This window comes from Notechis scutatus, chromosome Z (genome assembly GCF_049901735.1).
Source record: "Notechis scutatus isolate UNSWTSFEM ecotype Mainland chromosome Z, rNotScu1.2, whole genome shotgun sequence".
Taxonomy (NCBI): Eukaryota; Metazoa; Chordata; class Lepidosauria; order Squamata; family Elapidae; genus Notechis; species Notechis scutatus.
The window spans coordinates 91412305-91431712 of NC_142025.1; the positions used below are offsets into that span (position 1 = coordinate 91412305).

Here is a 19408-nt window from a genome sequence, read left to right on the forward strand (position 1 = left end):
AACCTTGGGATAAATACATTTCATTATACTGGGTAAGTTTACTGCAATCCTTGACAATAGAAATTTTAACCATAAGTTTATTTTTCTTTGAATAAATAGCAAAAGAATAATTAGACTATTATTTTGGAAAGTGACAAATGTATTAAAAGTCCAGATAAATTTGAAAATAAGATTTTGGAATTAATTATAAAGAATCCTTCCTGTGGAAAAATGCTTTGGTTTGATTTGTTTTTACAAAAAAAGCATAATAGTTTATAAATTAGACACCAGAGGAAAATAAATACTATAATTAAAGGACCAAACCTCTAAAACTTAACTTACGATTACAGAATTAAACAACTATTTTAAAATTGGACATACTGAAGGATATGTTTGAACAATGGACTCACAATTTAATTTTAATAGTGTCTTCAACTATAGCTAGATCAGTGGTGGCAAACCTTTTTTGGCTCCCGTCCCGATAATTGCGTGTGCGCGCTCGTGCGCTCACGTGCCAGCACCCAGAAGGCAATGTGTGCTGGCCCCACCCCACCTTCGCATGCCGCACGTCTGCACATACGCATGTGATCCCCTTGCCGCGCGCCTGCGTGCTCGATTCCCCCGCTGTGCACCATGCATCTCTGTGCCTGCGTGCGTGATTCCCCACCATGCGCCATGTGTCTGCACATGCAATCACCCCCCACGCTCTGCTCATCTCTGCGCATGTGCACGTGTCTCCCGCACACGTGCACCAAATACTCAAAAATCAGCTGTCAGCCGGCAGCAGCACGCATGCATGCGCAGTGGGGCTCTTCCAGGTGAGCTCTCATGTGCCAGGGAAAATGGCTCTGCGTGCCACTTCCAGCACATGTGCCATAGGTTCGCCATCACAGAGCTAGATAGTGTTAAAAACCTTATGGAAGAGCAACAACTTCTACTTAACAAGATCAAGAATGAGTTGAAAGTGGATTAAAAAATGACATGCTGCAGGAATGACAGGGAAAAAGATGTTACACTGGATATATAAAAGAAATGAGCTAGTCTTAATAATTAAAAGAGATATACAAACACAAACCAAGAGAGTAATTTGGAGAATTTTATTATATTGTTTGTACAAAAGGCTTGTTAAAATTTTGAACTTGTGAGAAAACGTAGAGAAAAAAAATGAAAAGAAATCAAGTTGTACAACTTTATTTGAAGGGACTAAAGATCAGAGTTGTTAAAAGTAAAAGGAAATGATATAAAGTTGGTTTGTTTGATCAAGGTTAAAATAGATATGTTGTTATTTCTGGTAAACCTTAATGGACTTTTGCTGACAATAAGACTAGAATGATGAAGCTTTATGAATTCATTTAAGACTGCAAAATAATTTTCTCGAATGTACAGGTTGATTATAATATGCACTTTATGTGCATTTTCTATAGTATTTTTGCTGGCAGTTTTTGAGATCCGTATTTTACCTGTAATGCACTACGGATTCAACCGCATTGGCTGAGCTAAGCAAGGCTGGCAGTCAGAGCAGAGTCCGCAATTGTCTATGGCTTTACTCCGAGCTCCTCATTGGAGGGTCCCAATCAGGACCGGAACCATCTTGTAGGGGTGATGAAGAAAGGGGGACTGCCTGGCAGGTCAAGGGGAGCCGCATCTCCTCTCCCCAGTAAGGAAAACCCCCTCCAAAGATGAGCTGCAGCGATAGCCTAAAATGGCTACCATAAAGACGGGAGGCAGTCTGGAAAACTAAGACTGTGCTGGAGCGGAGAAGTAGTGAATGGTGTGTGGACTGGGTGATAATACTGCAAATTTTAAGGTAACCCCGTTAAACAAACAGAAAAGAATTCTCATAAAGAATTGTGTTAGCTGCGATTGGAAAGTGAGAAAACTGGAAAATGCAAGGAATTTACTTTTTTGGGAAAAGAAAAAAATTAAAACAGAAACAACTCAGAAGAAAACTTTTACAAAAAAAGAACATAAAATTGGAACTGGTGATTGGACAGGATTTGGCATGAAAAAGGCATTAATTAAAATGCTGAAATTGATTATTTAAAAAAGAAAATAACAGCTAATATTTGGAAAATTGGTGAAGTTAATAAAAGTGTAAAGAAATGGGGGGTGGGGGGGAGAGGGAAGGGTGGAAAGTGAAAACTGGATTAATATCGCCATCTGTTGACAAAAGAAAAATCCTGCAGATCCCTTTAAGCTAAAGACTTAATTAAAGTGTGAATTTAAAAGGAATTTAAAGTGTGAATTTAAAAGGAATTTAAAGTGTGAATTTAAAAGGAATTTAAAGTGTGAATTTAAAAGGAATTTAAAGTGTGAATTTAAAAGACCCCAGTAAGTTGAAATATTAAAACCAAACAGCGAAGGAATATATGAAGATATTACCCCTGGAACTATTGGTTATTTTATCTTGGAACTCTTTAAAAAGTAATAGACTTATTAAAATTGGGAAATAAAGACTTGAGAACATCGACTTTAAAAATTAAAGAAAGATGCTGGTTTAAATAAAATAAAAACTACAGGACAATCTACAGGTAATTGGATACAACAAGCAAAATAAAGATGAGTGAAATATGTAAAGAAAGAAGGTTGGAATTGCAACCTGCAAATGAAATGATGAATAGAATTTTGGACTTATGTACTAAAATACAGAGCACAGAGGAAAATCCAGAATGGCGATGCAAGCAACAGAATACAGAAGGGGGAGGAGTTAGATAAAAGAGAAACCAGCGAAACAAACCAAAGGAAACAACAAACAACACAAAAGAACAAAAAGGAAATTAAATCTAAGATGTTAATGATTGATGTAATAAAGGGGAGAACAATTTGAAAGTTAAACAACAGGAAAGGAAATTACAGAAAGAAGATCAGGAGAGGATGGGGAAAAAATTGATAACTATCAAAAAAAAAAAAAAACCCAGTAGAAAATAATAGAGGAAGGAGGAACGACTAAGAGAAAGGGCCAAAACATGATAGAGAATGGAAAGCAAGCTAAGAGATGAACTAGCATAGTAAAGAGTGTTTGAGATGATGGTTAACGATGGAAATGATGGGGATTCCACATGAAGGGGTATGTTAGTAGTTAAAATATATAAATATAGATTTTGAGGAATTTGGAATTAATAATTTCTTATAGAAATATTATTAAACATATATAAATAACAATCATAAGAATAAGGATTAACAATTTAATTGGAACAGTTATGAAAATAATATCTTAGGAGTATTATATAAGTGTCTATGGAAGATGTAAGAAATTAATATGTAATATGGGGAAGGAAATATGTGGAATCTGACAGAGAACACACACATATATTATATGACAGTATTTTTAATGGATTATATAATTTGTTACTTATCTGTATAAGATAATGAGGTATGTGAACATAGCATAGGGTAATAAAAAAAATGATTATATTGTTATTAGTTTATATAATTGGCCAAATGAAAATAAGATGGAAAATATAAAATTTGTGTAAATGTGATGAAGTTAGAGGGAAGAGTGTGCATGAAATAGATATATAATGATGGCAAAAGTAATATTAAAAGGGGGATAAAATATTTGATAATATAAGAACAAAATTAGGTAATAGTAATTTCACAATTTGTTTTAAATAATCAGGAATCAACCATTTTGGAAATTATTTACAAAAAGAATCATTGCACCATTAATTGGTTTATATTTGTCTATTTGTCTATCTGTCTATCTACCTACTTAATTTATATAAAATAGAAAATGACTAGTAAAAAAACACTTCCTACCACCACTTCTAGGAGTGAGATAGCCCACACTGCCATGGAGAATTTTGTCCAAGGGGCTTGCATTTGTGGCTTGCCTATAAGCAGATAGAAAACAAAAACAAATTTCTAGGCATTCATGATACAAAAGACATATCATAAGTATGTTCAATCAGAAATTAATTCTGTAAAATTCAACAATATAAATTTGGACAAGACTACAATCTAATCCTTTAAATGAGATCCTCTCCTCCCCTGCCATGAAATCTATGTGGATAAACAGGCAGGATCATTGGATATCTATTACTGAATTTGGGAAACACAGTTCAGTTTTGTTCCAGCAACTGTTTTCTTAATCTCACACATCCCCTATTCAAAGCTTTGGAACTCATCTTTTAAACCATGTTTAGAATCTTAGATCTATCATACATATACAGTTCTTTAAATTATTATATATATAGTAAAAATAATAACCAAAAAATTACAACTACAATAAATCTAACAAAACAGGATAAGAAACTAACATAATAAAGAAGAAAGGAAAAAGATTTGACAAAATATGTAGTATGTTGACAAACTTTCAAGTTATAGTAAACTGGCATTTGCAATCTTTCTAAGCTCAGTGCTTTCTAACAGCAATCACAATGGATGAAGTTGTGGCAGCTTTTTTGGATATTTCTATGGATTGATTTGCTAACAAAAATATTTTTTCTCTTCAGATCAATAACTCTTCAGGTTAAGAGAAGAGTTCTGGTTTAATTTAAACACTGTGTAGAGTATAAAGGTCAGCATAATAAAGACATGGGATATGATCTCTATAGCCTTGTCTAAATACAGATGTAGGCACTCCATCTTCCTCCATTACCATCAAAGGTAAAAGGCTGAAACTTTTAAAAAGTGAACACTCTCCTATGCAGAACAGAAAGAATATTGGTGAAACAACATGATGCACAAATATTTTATTTATCTATTGTTCAAATAGGATTAAAGCCAGTTCTTTCTAAGCCCACTTGCACTCCCTGGGTACTTGTTTTTCTTTTTTAAAAAAATTAGAACTAAATCCTGGGTTCATTGCGGTAAACTGTTCTTACCAATACATTCCTGCCATCTTTGAAAGATCAAGCTCCAAGGACTGTAGAGCCAAATACATTTTAGTTTTCAATTTGCTGAAAGGAAAAGAAAAAACTTGTTTTAAACATTTTATACAAAAAAAGAAATTCCCCACTCTATAAGAATTAGCTAAAGATTTTAGAATCAGACAATGCTTTCAATTCTCTGTCAAAGAGAAGATGCTCTACAATGTTTTACGTTAAAACACCTCCCATAATGTGTAATGCCATGTTTGCAATCTGTTCTTAGTTGCTTAGGTGGGATTGATGTTATAGAAATTAGATAAGTAAATCAATTTTATATCCAGTGTTCTGCAATTCTCCCTATCCTGATATTGTGTTATCCCTTGCTGCAGTCAGTCTCAGTTGACTCATGACAGAATAGGATAATTATTTATAAAACAACTTGTAATACAAAAACTGCTTTCTATTTCTCCGTTAAGAAACTATGATTTAATGGAATACTTACTTGTCACCTGGCACTTTATATAGATTGACAAGACCCTTAAGATGCTTGGAAAATTCATTGAAGTTTCTCTCTCTAGGAAAGAAGAAAATCCTTTGAAGCCAGCATTCTATTTAGAATATTTGTAAGAAGGAAGGGGAGAAGTGACAGTTTTGATATTGCTGGCTCTTAATCTTCCCGTGTAGCATCCTGCTTGGAACAATTATACCCTTAATGTGCATTGTATACTTTTCAGAGATACTCTTATATCACCCATGAATCTTTCTGGATTGTTTTTTTACCTCTGTAGCAGAGGATTCTTGATGTGTTTCTCAAAGCCTTAATTTCTAACCTTCAAAAAGAAACAAACCTTTATAAAGAATAATACAAGAAATAAAGACATTTTCATAACTCTACATCCTTGAAGGACATAATAACATCCTGTTAGAATGCAGAATTAAGATAGTCTTCAGTTTCTTCTTTCAAATGTCCCTATTTTAAATACCGAATTAATATTTCCAGCCCATACTGTACAATTATTCAGTTCTATCTATCTCATTCACAGCATAAACCTTTTTTAAGTCTACCAATTTTTCATTACAATTTCCTATTCACTCTTAATAATTCTGTGAAATACTACAGTGGAGGTCACATTTGCCTGAACAAGGCCATGGTGCCCATCATTCATAAGTACAGCTTTGGAGCCATAGGAAATCTGACTGCTGGCCAGTCTTAAAGGCAAATAAACTAGTCTGCATTAGCTAGCTCATTCTTTGATTATCTGACTGACAGGGACAAAATCACTGGTTTGCTGTTGTTAATGAGAGCAATTTGCAGAAAACTATTGGAAAGGAATGGAGACTGTTTGTGTATAAATAAAGGTTTTGAAAAGATTGCCCCAGGGGTGGGATTCTACCAGTTCGCACCTATTCACTAGAACCAGTTGTTAACATTCTAAGCCAGCGGTCGCCAACCGGTGGGCCGTGAGAAAATTTTGGTGGGCCGCAGAGAAATCTTACCCCCAGACCACCCCCACAAAGCAATTAATCCAGGCTGCACAGAAACACAAGGCTGCTCAGCCCACATGGCCCGCGGGAACCCTCCCCACCCACTCAATCCTTACCCATCAAGCTTGTCTGCTAAGTTGCTATTTTTCCTTTTTCCGATCATCATCTGTTCTGCTGTGGCGGGATATTTAGATTAGCTAGGAGGCAGGAAATGGTTGGATTTCTTGCTTTCTAGCTAAGCACAGCCGAACCTGCCTTAGGACTGAAGGTTTGCTTGCAAGCAAATTCAGTGCAGACTCATGGCAAGCAAATTTGAGAGACTGGGCTAGCCAATGGCAGATAGATAGATCTCTGAATGAATCTGTGATTCTGTGAGCAACTCAATCTGCCTGCTTTGCCTGATTTTGGGTAAAAGTTGCTCTTTTTTTAATAAAAAATTCAATATTTATATAAATATTTATAATATTTACACAAGCTATGCCCAGCCAGTCACATGACCACCAAGCCAAACCCACAAATTAGGCCACGCCCACAGAACCGGTTAGCGGTCCCTGGGATCTAAAATTATGAGTTTGGTGGTCCCTGAGGTCCAAAAGGTTGGTGACCCCTGTTCTAAGCAGTTCGGAGAACCAGTTGCTAAAAGAAATTACTGGCCTAATCCTGTAAGGAAGGCAGGAAGGAAACATTCTGATGTTGCTTACAGAAACTGCCTCTCTGTTAACTCTTATTCCATTCTTGGCAGGACTAGATTTCCTGTCTCAGGAACATCTCTGGAGTTTTTTTCCCCTCCTTTGCTGGTACTTTGCTTGTGTGGAGTGTTCATTCAAAGTTACAATGGCACTGAAAGAAGTGGCTTACGACCATTTTTCACGCTTATGACTGTTGCAGCATCCCCACAGTCATGAGAAGCCAGGTGAGGAGAATGCGTGCCTCGATGTGAGTGATATTAAGTTGGCCACACCCAGCCAATAACATGACCACCAAGCCATGTCCACCCAGTCACATGACCACCAAGCCACGCCCACCACCTAAGCTACAGCCACAGAACCAGTTGTTAAAAAATTTGAATCCCACCCCTGGATTGCCCTCATATTTAGTATAAACTGTATCACCTTTCCTTATGGTGCCCTAAAGGATTACAGCATGAACAAACCTGGGTATTTTAAAAGATTAACCCAGAAGTTGGAGAAGGCCAACTGATAAACCTGAGAGCTGAGATCAAAAAGCAGTTGATAAAACGATAATTCAGCTGTTAGAAAACATACAGCTAGGAAAGGATGATATAGCCAGTGAATAAAAGAACACAGTACTGACCTTAGATTCTGTACCAGCTCTGGACAGCTCTGGAGGGGGGGAGAAAGGATAACATATAAACTACAAATTATTGGGAATACAATAGCATTTCCTTAAAGCAAAATAAATCACATAAAGATTAACATGGGATTTGGAGACGTCCTCAAATGCATAAAAATTTCTTTTTTTAAAATGAAAATTTTGTGATTTCCATGGATATTATAAAAGAAATCTAACTCAAGGAGGGAAAAAGCCTGGCAAATACTGGCTTAGTGTAATATACGTTATATAAATGCATGTTATAAATCAACATAAATATTAAAAAATTACTTAGCCATTACACTCTACATACCACTGGGTTTTCTCCATGATGTGCCACCTTGACATCACGCAGTTGTCCTGTAGTATCCAAGTGGACTTCCACATAGAACATATCAGATGTTATATAGCATTCAGTGCCATTTGCACTAAGATGAGATCCAAGACTTTTGTAAAGGGGAAAATTATGTCAAAAAATGTATAAGATTATATAACTTTACCAAATTTCATCAAGACCTTATACATACTTATACTTGCTAGTAATTTACTCAATACTTCATCAACTCCTTGATTTATACCAAACTAGAAAAGTAGCTTCTCATATCTGAAACTAAGTGCCGCCCACCCAAATTTTCACTTTTATTTCCTCAAAACAATGTTAAACTATTATGAAAATATATAAAAATGTATAATGCCGGCCAAAGAGAGCTATGAAAGCTAAGGAGTAGTATGTCATTAGAATAGAATTATTTCAAACTTGCTTTCAAATACAGTATAATGATAAATATTTAAGAACTATTCTGCTTCTATCAATTTATGGAAAATTACATTTTAATCCACTCATAAAATAATTAATACAATTCAGATCACAGAGGTCCACAATAGCAAGCTATGCACTGCACTATGGTCCTTAATAACAGTTGAGATTTGCGCTTGGATCAAGACATTTGTTACACTCCATGTACTGCATAACCAAAGGAAACTATGTTTCCTGCAAAAGAATTGAACTTGAAACTGCTTACCAGTAGAAATGTGTGTTTTTGTAGTATATCAAAGAGACAATTAGATTAGCATCAGAGGGGGTATTCAGCAGGTTCTCTCCAGTTCTAGAGAACTGGTAGCGGAAATTTTGAGTAGTTCAGAGAACCGACAAATACCACCTCTGACTGGCCCCACCCCCATCTATTCACTGCCTCCCGGGTCCCAGCTTTTGGCTGGGTCTTCTTTTGTTGCCCTGCACAGGAAAATGGAGCTGGAAAGCAGGTTAGTGGGGTGGGGAGGGAATGGGGATTTTACAGTAACCTTTCCCTGCCATGCTCACCAAGCCACGCCACGCCCACAGAATCGGTAGTAAAAAAATTTGAGTCCCACCACTTATTCTTTTAAATTAACTAGGTAAAACCTGTAAAAGAAATAAATAACTCACCCATTTTGTCTAGCAATGGACTCTAAGCGATCTGTCATAGCAGGCAGAGATGACACTAGGAAGAGAGTTTAATTAGATCCAGTCTTCTGTCAACTTTAGTTTCTCCATATAAATGGTAAATTGAATCTTCACTTTTTAGATTAAATTTTACAATTTCTTTTGTGTGGCATTAAGTTTTTCTATTTTTCTCCTATGGTGGTTCACCCCAAAGGCTTGGGGTAAGAGGACTAAGGATTTTATTGCCCAAGAAAAATGTCTTATTTTTCTAAAGCAAAAGACTGGTAAGAGACATCAAAACATGATAACAGCAGCACTGTGTATATATTATTATTATTATTTAGCAAGAAGTAGGGAATGGTAGTATCTGTTTTAAAAACAGTAGATGAAACCATGTAGATGAAAATAGCAGAATCTTGTGTTTTTTCATTCCATTCATTTTCTGGACTGCTTTTCTCTTTAACCACATGTGAATAGCCAAAATAGTTGGAAGAAAAGCAGAGAAACATGATAAGGGAACTTTTGCATGTCTGATTCAAGTATCCTAATTCAGCATCATAACTTCTTGTTTTAAGCATTTTAATTTATTATATATCACTGTATGCTATGTAACATTGACTTCATTGCTGTTGATATGTATCATTCTAAATCAACTTCCCCATGTTAACAAATCAAGAAACAGACTCCAATTAATATGCTGCCTTGGAACTAAATCTATTTCCTCAAACAAGATTTGGATTATGACCCCACTACAGCTCTCTCAAATTGTTGGTCAAGCATTAAATCAAAAAGTGTACTTTCTTTCCAATCACAAACAGAGGAAAAATAGCTCTATTGTTTTAACTCTATGCTTCTTGATACAAAAAGTCTTTAACTCCTCTAACTGTGCTATGAAGGATAGAGTTGGGGGCAGAGGCTTAACTTTGCACCTATTAACCAGCTTAAGTTCTAACTGGCAACAGTATAGAAGCAAGAGAAACAAACATGCCTGTGCAACTGCTTGCTGGTTCTGAGTGGAGAGAAAAAGAAAAAGCACTGACACATTAGTAATGTGGCATTTTGTACATTAATATGCAAAATATGTCTGCTGATTAACCTAATAAAACATAAAGATACAGATTGCAGGAAATCATTATGTGCACAGATTTATCATCAATCTATAAGTCCTTAGGAATATGACATAAAAGTATTGTTACACAAAAAAGAGTCAATAAATACTGTGAGTTTCTTTTGAATAAATGCTGTAAACAAAGCATTAAAATATTCTTAATGATAATTCTTATAAACCAATGAGTATTTTTTAAAAATTAAATATTTAATATATATGTTTTTGACATAACCACCAACCTTTTAAAGCCTTCTGCAAAGTTTCTAAGCAAGTGATGAGATTCTGATGACCTCCAGAATTCATGACAATTCGTTTTTCCTACATTCAAAAGAAATAGGAGAAAATATTTCATGTCATATTTAATAGTAAAATGAAAGAGAATTAAGATATTAATACATTTAATATATATGTTCTATAGCTACAGAAAATGGAGATTTGAACAAGCTGTATTTTATCATCACAAAGAAAACAAGAAAAGAGAGATATGGATTATATCAACACAATGGACCAATGGTAGTTTAGAATTGTCTTATGGAATGATAGATTGTGACAATTGTTATTCAAATTTAAGTTAATTCTAATTAGTATTTTCTAAGATCTGAAATAGTTGCTCAATGAGACTATCAATAGACTATCAATTAATTCACAGGGGATGATAGCAAAAGTCTAAAAAACAAATTAATTTAAGTCTATTAATCCTTACCATAACTTGTCTAACAAGCTTCATGGTTTCTGTCCAAGGTCTACTGTTGGGATTAAACTTGACATGAAGTCTTTCCAGAAGGGAACTCATCTTATTCAGTTTCTCTGATTCTATAAGCAAAATCACAAGTCATGTGTAATTTATCTTTAATTTTCACCAAAGCTTTGGCAAGGGAGAGTAAGAACCCTTGCTTCATTACACTTGTCATCTTTTATCTTTATCTTTTAACTGATTTTAATTTCTTTGATTGCTGTGTGCTGCCCAGAGTTGTTAAAATATGGGAGGTATACACATTTGATAAGTTATTATTATTGAAACTCAGAAAATTAGATTCAGGTTTTCTGCACAGAAAAACAGCTTACAGAAGATGACCATGACCTATATTCAGTGTTCATTTTAGGTTGTGGTTATAAATACTTTTTCCCCAATTTCTGATTTACAGATTTAGAAGGGCTGACTAACAAACCACTATTCTGCAATGTTTATTTTGCAGAGCAAAGAGCATCATGTAAATAATCACCAAACCCAGGGTGGAATTCTCCCGGTTTGGGTGAACCCTTTGTTCTGACAATCAGCTGGCTCCGAACTGGTTCACTCTGACGAGCATGTGGGGGCCTGCCCACCTGCCCCTGCTATTTATGTCTTTTTATTAGAGCACAACTGATTCGCATGGCAGAGCAGTTTGCTGTGCCTCAGCTGTTTTCTTCAGCTACATTTGAAAGTTAGTATTAGCTTTTTTCAGTGTAGAGCAAAGCGCACGGTCACCGAACCAGTTGTTATACCGGTTGAATCGCACCCCTGACCAAACCTAATTGAACAGGTATACACCTGTGAAGAAAACTACCAATGCTTATTTTACCATTAATTCTCAACATTGCATTAATGAAAGATAAAATTTTCTAGGCTAATAATATAATGAAGTGGCCTCAAACAAAAGATTAGGTTGAAAGAAAAGCAAATCAAGTCTCAAAACCTTTGAAAATCCTTCCCACAGATCTATTACATCCCTAAAATATTTCAGAAGATCAGGACCTTGTTATCTATTGTTGCAGGGGAAATTTCAAAATGGTTGGTAAAGTTTTCAGAAGAATTTTCTCTTATAGACTTCATCATAATGTAATTTTTAGAGAAGATAGGAATGCATAAGTTCAGCAGACAACATCATAACTAAAACTATTCAATATGCATCATTAGTTGTACATCATTTACCTTTCTCTCTGGAAATATTTCAAATTCTGAGCAAATTCTAGAAAACAAATTTGCTAACAGCAAATTTTTAATTATTATACACAGCTGTAGAACTCTGTTTCTCTACGATCTCGTTTCTGTATACTAAAACCCTATAATCTTCAATTCCAAAATGATACATCATAGTGCATTTTTTAAATTAAGTACCTAAAATCTACTAAAGAATGTATACAAAATTCAAGACCATTATTCTCATATGACTGAATTTTAAAGGATCTTCAAGTCAGTTGTATTAGCAAACATATGGCTGCTGCAGCATTGCTAGAGTCAAGTGATCATGTTTTTTGATACTCCCTGTCAGTTTTCCATAAGGGAGCTCCTACTCCCACTGCTTTTTTGTCCATTCTGTTTCTCTGTTTAGATAAAAAAATACTTTTGAAAAGATGCCCAACAGTCATGGGTTGTTCAGTTTCTGCTAAAATTCTACATTCTAATTGTTAGATTGACTTGGATATTATATCACTTAAAATCCATTACACATATAGTTGCTGGATGCCAAATTAAAGTGTTTCTTAACCAAATAAGAAATTTGGCTGCTAATTTGATTTTGTTTGCAATCAAGCAACGGTTCATCTACTAGACATTAATTAGCACCTGCTTTCTATACAAACTGATATTGTTTCTCTCTCCAGCTTTTACCTAACTGAACTTTCCAGGTAATTCTCAATTTACAATAATTTGTTTAGTGACAAAGTTACAACAGTACTGAAAATAGTGACTTATGACTGTTTTCACACATCTGTTGAATCATTCTCATGGTGACATGATCAAAATTCAGAAGCTTAGCACCTGGGATGTATTTATGATGATTGCAGTGTCCCTGGTTCATGTAATCACCTTTTGCGATCTTCTGACAAGAAAAGTCAATGGGAAAGACAGATTCACGTAACATGTTACTACCTTAACAACTGCACTGATTCACTTAACAAGCCAGAAAGGTCATAAATTGGGGCAAAACTCATTTAACTGTGGTTTTAAGTCAAGGACTATTTGTGCAGTCTGTGCCAACCACCCCATCCAAAGAAAACAAAATCAAATCACAATACCAAGCTATGTTGTTCAGGCAAAATAGAAGATAGAAAGAGCTTCTTGTAGAAGCCACAAAAATCTAGTTTATTCAGAACAGAGGGCATAGGAAGAAATAGTAAACACTGCATTAGAATCTGCTATATATATATAGGCTTCAAAATCTGTTGACACAATGACAGATTTCCCTATTTTAATTAAGCCAACTGATTCTTTCCTTTCCTGCCTATCGGCTTAGATACTTAATATTCAATATTATGGACAGATCTGAAATATGTGGATCTTTGTCTATGGAGATTCTCAGTCATCCAGGTCATGGTTACCTCAAAGGTGCTTTTTCAAGAGGCAACCAACATCGTTTTTCTTTGAAGATATTAAGGAGCTCATCCCAGCTCCTTTAGCTCTGACTAGATGGAGAGAGAATGGAAGGATTTATATTCCTTGTAGACAGCTGGTCATTTAGGAGCCCCAGGTGGCACAGTGATTAGAGTGCAGTACTGCAAGCTACTCCTACTGCAATTTGGCAGATTGAGACCCACCAGGCTCAAGGTTGACTCAGCCTTCCATCCTTCTGAGGTGGGTAAAATGAGGACCCAGATTGTTGGGGGCAATAGGCTGACTCTGTAAACCACTCAGAGAGGGCTGTAAAAAGCACTGTGAAGCAGTATATAAGTCTAAGCGCTATTGCTATTTGCATTCTTTTAGAGAGTTGTTGAGGCCATTTGGAGGTTAATCTGTGTCCTTGGGGTCACCTGAGTAGTGCAAATGGGTATGGAGCCTCTTAGAACTAATGAAAGAACTATGTTGTAGACTGGAGATAAATGCCGTATTCCTCCCCCTCTGTTGAGAGGTCTGTTCAACTGCTCAAAACTGGCCCTATATCAAAACTGAACAGCCTTTGCTCAATAGAGGGTGTTAGGGTCCAAATGGTCTTAACAACTCTCTGAAAGAATGCAAATTCTGTCTGCAAGGAATATAAATCCTTCCATTTCCCTTCTGTCCAGTCAGTTGAAGAAGCTTTTTAGATAAGAAGCGAGACATCTTCAAAGAAAAACAAAGTCAAGTTGCCTCTTGAAAAAGACCTTTGGGCATGTGGATCTTGGATTTTTATTAATGTATAACTAACTATACATTACAAAATTCTTCACTTTATTATGTGCTATATTATGTGCTATATTCACAGCATAAGAAACAAGGAGAAAAGGAAGCAACAGGACTCCTACTGCCTCAATTTAGAAGATCTGACCACTTCATGAGAAAGTTTATTCCAATACTTGACATCTCTTTACAGCCAGGAATTTCTCCTGATATCTATTCTGAACTCCTTCTTTGAAAATGTAAGATATTGGTTGTGGTTCTGCCTTCTCAGGCAATAAGTTTGCTCTTTTTTTTTTTCCCATGGCAAGTCTTCAAATATTAGAAGTCTTCAAATATTTGAAGACTACTTTTCCATCTCCCCTAAGTCATCTTTTAAGGTAAACACACACAGATTCTCTAATATTTCTTCATAAAGCTTGGACTCCAGATTCTCACTACCTTGATAGACCTCTTCAAACTTGCTTTAATTTGTTTCAGTCTTTTTTGAATTGTACCGCCCCAAAATGGACACCAAATTCCAACCGAGGTCGCATTAGGGCAATGGCTGTTAATGTGTTACCCAACTGTCTTTTCAGCAGTTGCCCTCAGGTTGTCGCTCATGCCCAAATCGCTTTTGTAAAATGCTGCAAAACGAAACCTCCTTTCCGTTTTCTTACCCGCCCCAATACAACTACCAATTTTCTACAAAAGCATCTTCTTGGAGCTCTATCCGAAATTGACAAAAATTTCTCAGAACTCGCCTTTCTTTCCGAAACCCCCAAATCGATCCCTCCTGCACGGTTATTGCGATTACCACCGCCGCAACGGCAATCCCCTATTGAGCACTTGGTAAAGGGATCTTCCCATCTGATCAGAGGGCCTTCGTGACTCCTACATTGCAGGTTAATTCTGCCAGTTGGAGTCTCACCGGCTCAATGCTATCTCTGCCCCTCCATCCTTCCGAGGCCGGTAAAATGAGGTCCCAGTTTGGGGCAATTATGCTGACGCTTAGAGAGTGATGTAAAGCACTATGGGGTGGTACATAAGTCTTTCGTGTTATTGCTACGTCCCTAAAGATTCTGCCACGGAGGAGGAGAGCAAGCGCTTTTTGGCAGCCCGAAGCCCCATCACTCACCCTCGGTGTTGCCCTGAACTGCCTTCATCCCTCTGATGATGGTGGGGGGGTAAGGGGGTAAGCGACCCTGCTGCTTTCCCCCATGTAGAGACTCGAGTTGCCCCTGCCAGCCAGACAAGCCCTCTCCCTTGGTGAGAAAAGGGCGGGCCCAGCAAAAGCAGCCTCCCTCAGTCCCGACTACTGCAAAGCAACCGCCATCCCACCCATCCCCGCCGCGCGAGACCTCCCTGCTCCTCCTCTCCGGGCTCGAAACAGACAAATGTAGAGCAGGAAGTCATGCGAGAATCCCGCATGGCAGCCAGTGCAAAGGCAGGAAGGCTAGTAATTCTCGCGATATTTAAAATCGCCTCTATCTCCGTCTCCCTTTCCCCCGCCTGTGCTATCGAATTCCTCATTGAAGGAGCGACTTCTTTAAACATGCATAAATGGCCGCTTTTTTATTTTCATTTGTTTTTCAAGTACAGTATGCTTTTCAATAAATGTCATTCTTTTTCCCTCACGTCTGATCCTGGCAGGATGTTCTTTCCAAGTTTCTTAATAAGCATGCATTGAGAGAAAAAGGCAAGGGGGGCGCCATTTCTAAATCAAATTGTTTTTATTCCCGAGGAAATTCATCACGTTTTTGTGAAAAAACAAAAATGTCCGCAATTGACTTGTGATAAAGTTTAATATACTCCATAGCAGAAAATTAGAATGGTCTAGGATCGTATAAAAGCGTTACAACACATCTAAACTACGTTTTTTCTCCCCACTGTTGAGAGGAAAAATGACTGCCAGAAAGCAAACTCCCTCTTCTTTTTCGGTCTTCTAGGTTTTTCAAAAAGAAATGTTTAATTAATAGTGCATTTTAATCTTTAACCGTCCATGCTTTGGGGGAGGGAAACCCCAAACCCAGATCCCGCGAGATCATAGCAGCAACTCTCGTCTAAGAAACCCCCCCAGCAGGTCAGAAACCAGAATAACCTCCGTCCCATCTCTGATCTCTGGGCGGGCGTCGCGAGACTTCGCAAAACTCGGCCTGTGCGGGAGCGCCTGCGCCTGCGTGAGAATAAATACACGCGCACGCAGGCGCGTGTTCTCGCGGTATTTGGAGAAATAGGAGCTGGTAGAGAGGAGTTGGGGGAAAGGAACCTCCGAGGTATACCAAAAGAAGCCACGGCGTCGGCGGCTCAGAGGACGACAACGTGGGCGATTATTTTTTCGTATTCTCGCGAGAATTGGTGGCTAACCTTCCCTCCTCACTATCCTGCCTTCCTCTTCCCTTCCCCTCCCCCCCAATCTGGAAACAGCGCCGTTTCGGTCTGGGAAGTAGGTAAAAAAAGATGGGAATTTTAACTTGGGGAACTCACTAGAGGTTCAGGTTGAGGAAGGGGTGTCCCCTTAGTAGAGGCTCTTGGGTTGGTCACGGGCCTCCGGGATTTGCTCGGTGAGCGAGGCCCCGGGGCGGGCTGGAAGTGTATATAGTCAGCCTCTCAGGAAGTTAAGGAAATAGCAAATAAATTCAGTCCCTACTTTCATTTTGTAGGGACGTTGGGACCTTTAGTTAGTGGCAAGGCAACCTCGACCCAAGGCAGTCCGCTGTTTAAGTACTTTGAGAGACTACTCTTGGGTGGGGGGCTTTTTCAAAAACCTTGAAGTGACTGGTCTCCAGAACTTACTTACTTTTTTGGCGTTTGTAAAGTTCAGCTTCTTACCTATTTACAAACTGGGTTTTCCCTTTAACCAATCCTTTTGAACAATTAATACCCTAAAAGTGGGAGTTAATTTAGACTTGGAGTAAAGGAAGAGCATGTTCTTGCTCAGGGTTTAAAACATCGTCTCTTCCTTTCCTATATGTGAAGTGTGAGACCAGAGGATATTTTGATATTTTGGAGAATATTTCCTCCAGGTGAAAGGCAGCTCAACTCAGTTTCAGATCTATTTCCTTAAGTAGCTTCTTTAGCTTCTTTCAATTACATTCTGCGTGTAATTGCAGAATCAGGTATTCTTAGAGTAACCACATTTATCCTGATAAAGAGACCAAGGGTGGGTTGAATGTAGGACATAGCTAACAAAAGAAAAAGTAGCCCTTCCATTGTAGGGGGAGGGGCTTAAAGAGTAGAATTTGGGGTTTTTGGAGGATTCCTCCCTCTTTTCAAGCACAGTGGAGAAGGAATGCCAAACCCGGAGAGACATGGCGGCAAGAAGGATACGGGAGGTGGGGGGTCTTTGCATCAAGATGCAGTGTCCGGTAGCTCAAACAGCCGAGAAAGGCATCGACTCTCCAAGCATAAAAGACACAGATCCAGGCATTCCAAAGATTCGCCGTTGGGGTCCCAAGAAGGAGGAGCACCTCTTGGCAGCATGATCAAGCCATTGGTAGAATATGACGATATCAGCTCTGATTCTGACACTTTCTCAGATGAAGCAGTCCTCAAGTTGGAACGCAGAGAAAATGATGAGAGAAAAGGAACATCAGACAAGACTGATAGACTACATAGACATCGCCATCATCAACACAGGCGTGTCCGTGAGTTGATGAAAAGTAAGCTGGGAGACGAGAAGAAAATGGACAGAAACCAAGAGTCCTCGGGCAAGTTGAGTTCTAGTAAAGACAGACTATCTGGTACTTCCAAAAGACTACAGGAGGAGAATGATGACCACTCATCTAAATCATTCAAGAGCAGTAGCAAAGAGTCCCGTGCAGCCAAACTGCATAAGGAGAAGTCTAGAAAAGAACGGGAGGCAAAATCTGGCCACAAGGATCACAGTAAAAGTCATCGGAAAAGAGATGCCCCTAAAAGTTACAAGTCATTGGACAGTCCAAAGCGGAAATCCAGAAGCCCACACCGTAAATGGTCAGATAGTCCAAAACAAGATGACAGTCCCTCAGGTGCATCCTATTCACAGGACTATGACAACAGCCCTCCACGCTCACATACATCCAGTAACTATGATTCATATAAGAAGAGTCCTAGTGTATCCTCACGACGACCATCAGTCAGCCCTCCATATAAGGAACCTGCTGCCTACCAATCCAGTATGCGTTCTCCCAGTCCTTATGGCAAGAGACAGCGGTCGGTCAGTCCATACAACAGGAGGCGCTCATCCAGTTATGAAAGAGGAAGTGGATCATACAGTGGAAGATCTCCCAGTCCATTCAATCGAAGGCGCTCCAGCAGTCCTTTTGTTTCCAAGCGGTCTCTGAGTCGTAGTCCTGTTTCCAGGTACTGGTCTTCATACTTATATCAGAATCGTTGAGCCTCCTAAGTAAAATGTAACTAAAGGGAATAAAGTCCAAGAATTGTTATTGTCTCTTGGAACAAATTTTTTTATATTCATCTGATTCAGTAGGGTAATCTTTCTCACCATGATGCGGCCCTATGTGTTGAATTATATTATTTTAAGATAGCATGCTTATGCTCCTGAGAATGGAGTTGGAGCCTAACACATGTGGCTTAAAGCAGGATGATTTAAGGTACAAACTTGTTTTTCAGTCTTCCAAATTATTGTACCCTAAGTAATAGTTTCTATCTTATTGGAGAATGAAGTTGAAAAAAAGCCAGGACAGCCAGTATAACACTGAACTGATGGGGAATCAAGCTAAACCATGATATGAAATAGAATCATATAATATGAAAACTTAGTGCCAGTGAGCACTGGTCTTGCATATTTTTCAACATATCTTTGGTTTAATTTGTCATGTCATCAAAACTTGGCAAACTAGAATCAATGATCAAATCATGATTGGCATGAACTACAGCATTAAAGATGGATGACATTACATTATAGTTAGTGTAGATGGATAGCTTCTGTGCCAGGTGTGTAAGCAAGAAACAGCTGCCAAGATTTACTGTTAATTGCTTTCATTGTGCTATAGTCAGATGTATAAATGTAATCAGAAATTTCTGAAAACTAAAACTGCAACTTAATTCATTCTCATGATATATATTATGGTTTTTCAGTTTTTATGAAATTAAAAAACTGGAAGTGATGACAGAATGGGCTTAGTAAATACGTAAACCAGTGTTGCAAGGAACTTTCTTCTTTAGCAAATTGAACTCAATTCAAAGAAAATGAACTATATTTAATATACCATTTC

At 37.7% G+C, this 19408-nt stretch overlaps 2 protein-coding genes across 12 annotated transcripts in view; one reads left to right on the forward strand and one right to left on the reverse strand.

Annotated features, from left to right (window-relative positions):
- Positions 1 to 15646, reverse strand: part of MED1 (mediator complex subunit 1) — a 35369-nt gene extending 19723 nt beyond the window's left edge. The window contains exons 1-9 of the mRNA XM_026679738.2: positions 15328 to 15646; positions 10842 to 10951; positions 10378 to 10456; positions 9034 to 9088; positions 7921 to 8053; positions 7590 to 7618; positions 5293 to 5364; positions 4806 to 4880; positions 3739 to 3812 (exon numbers count right to left, since the gene is read on the reverse strand). Coding sequence (XP_026535523.1) covers positions 3739 to 3812; positions 4806 to 4880; positions 5293 to 5364; positions 7590 to 7618; positions 7921 to 8053; positions 9034 to 9088; positions 10378 to 10456; positions 10842 to 10951; positions 15328 to 15355 — 655 coding nt within the window. The 5' untranslated portion in view covers positions 15356 to 15646. The remainder of the gene's footprint in view (positions 1 to 3738; positions 3813 to 4805; positions 4881 to 5292; positions 5365 to 7589; positions 7619 to 7920; positions 8054 to 9033; positions 9089 to 10377; positions 10457 to 10841; positions 10952 to 15327) is intronic.
- Positions 15647 to 16377: 731 nt separating this feature from the next.
- CDK12 (cyclin dependent kinase 12) overlaps positions 16378 to 19408 on the forward strand; it is a 78943-nt gene continuing 75912 nt past the window's right edge. For 8 of the 11 annotated variants that reach the window (XR_015745672.1, XR_015745673.1, XR_015745674.1 and 5 more), the window contains exon 1: positions 16378 to 18533. Coding sequence is in view for 8 of the 11 variants with exons in the window: in XM_087945716.1 (XP_087801842.1) it covers positions 17482 to 18533 (1052 nt within the window). In the remaining 3 variants the exon portion in view is untranslated. The remainder of the gene's footprint in view (positions 18534 to 19408) is intronic. The other 3 variants (XM_087945714.1, XM_087945715.1, XM_087945717.1) reach the window with 1 other exon arrangement.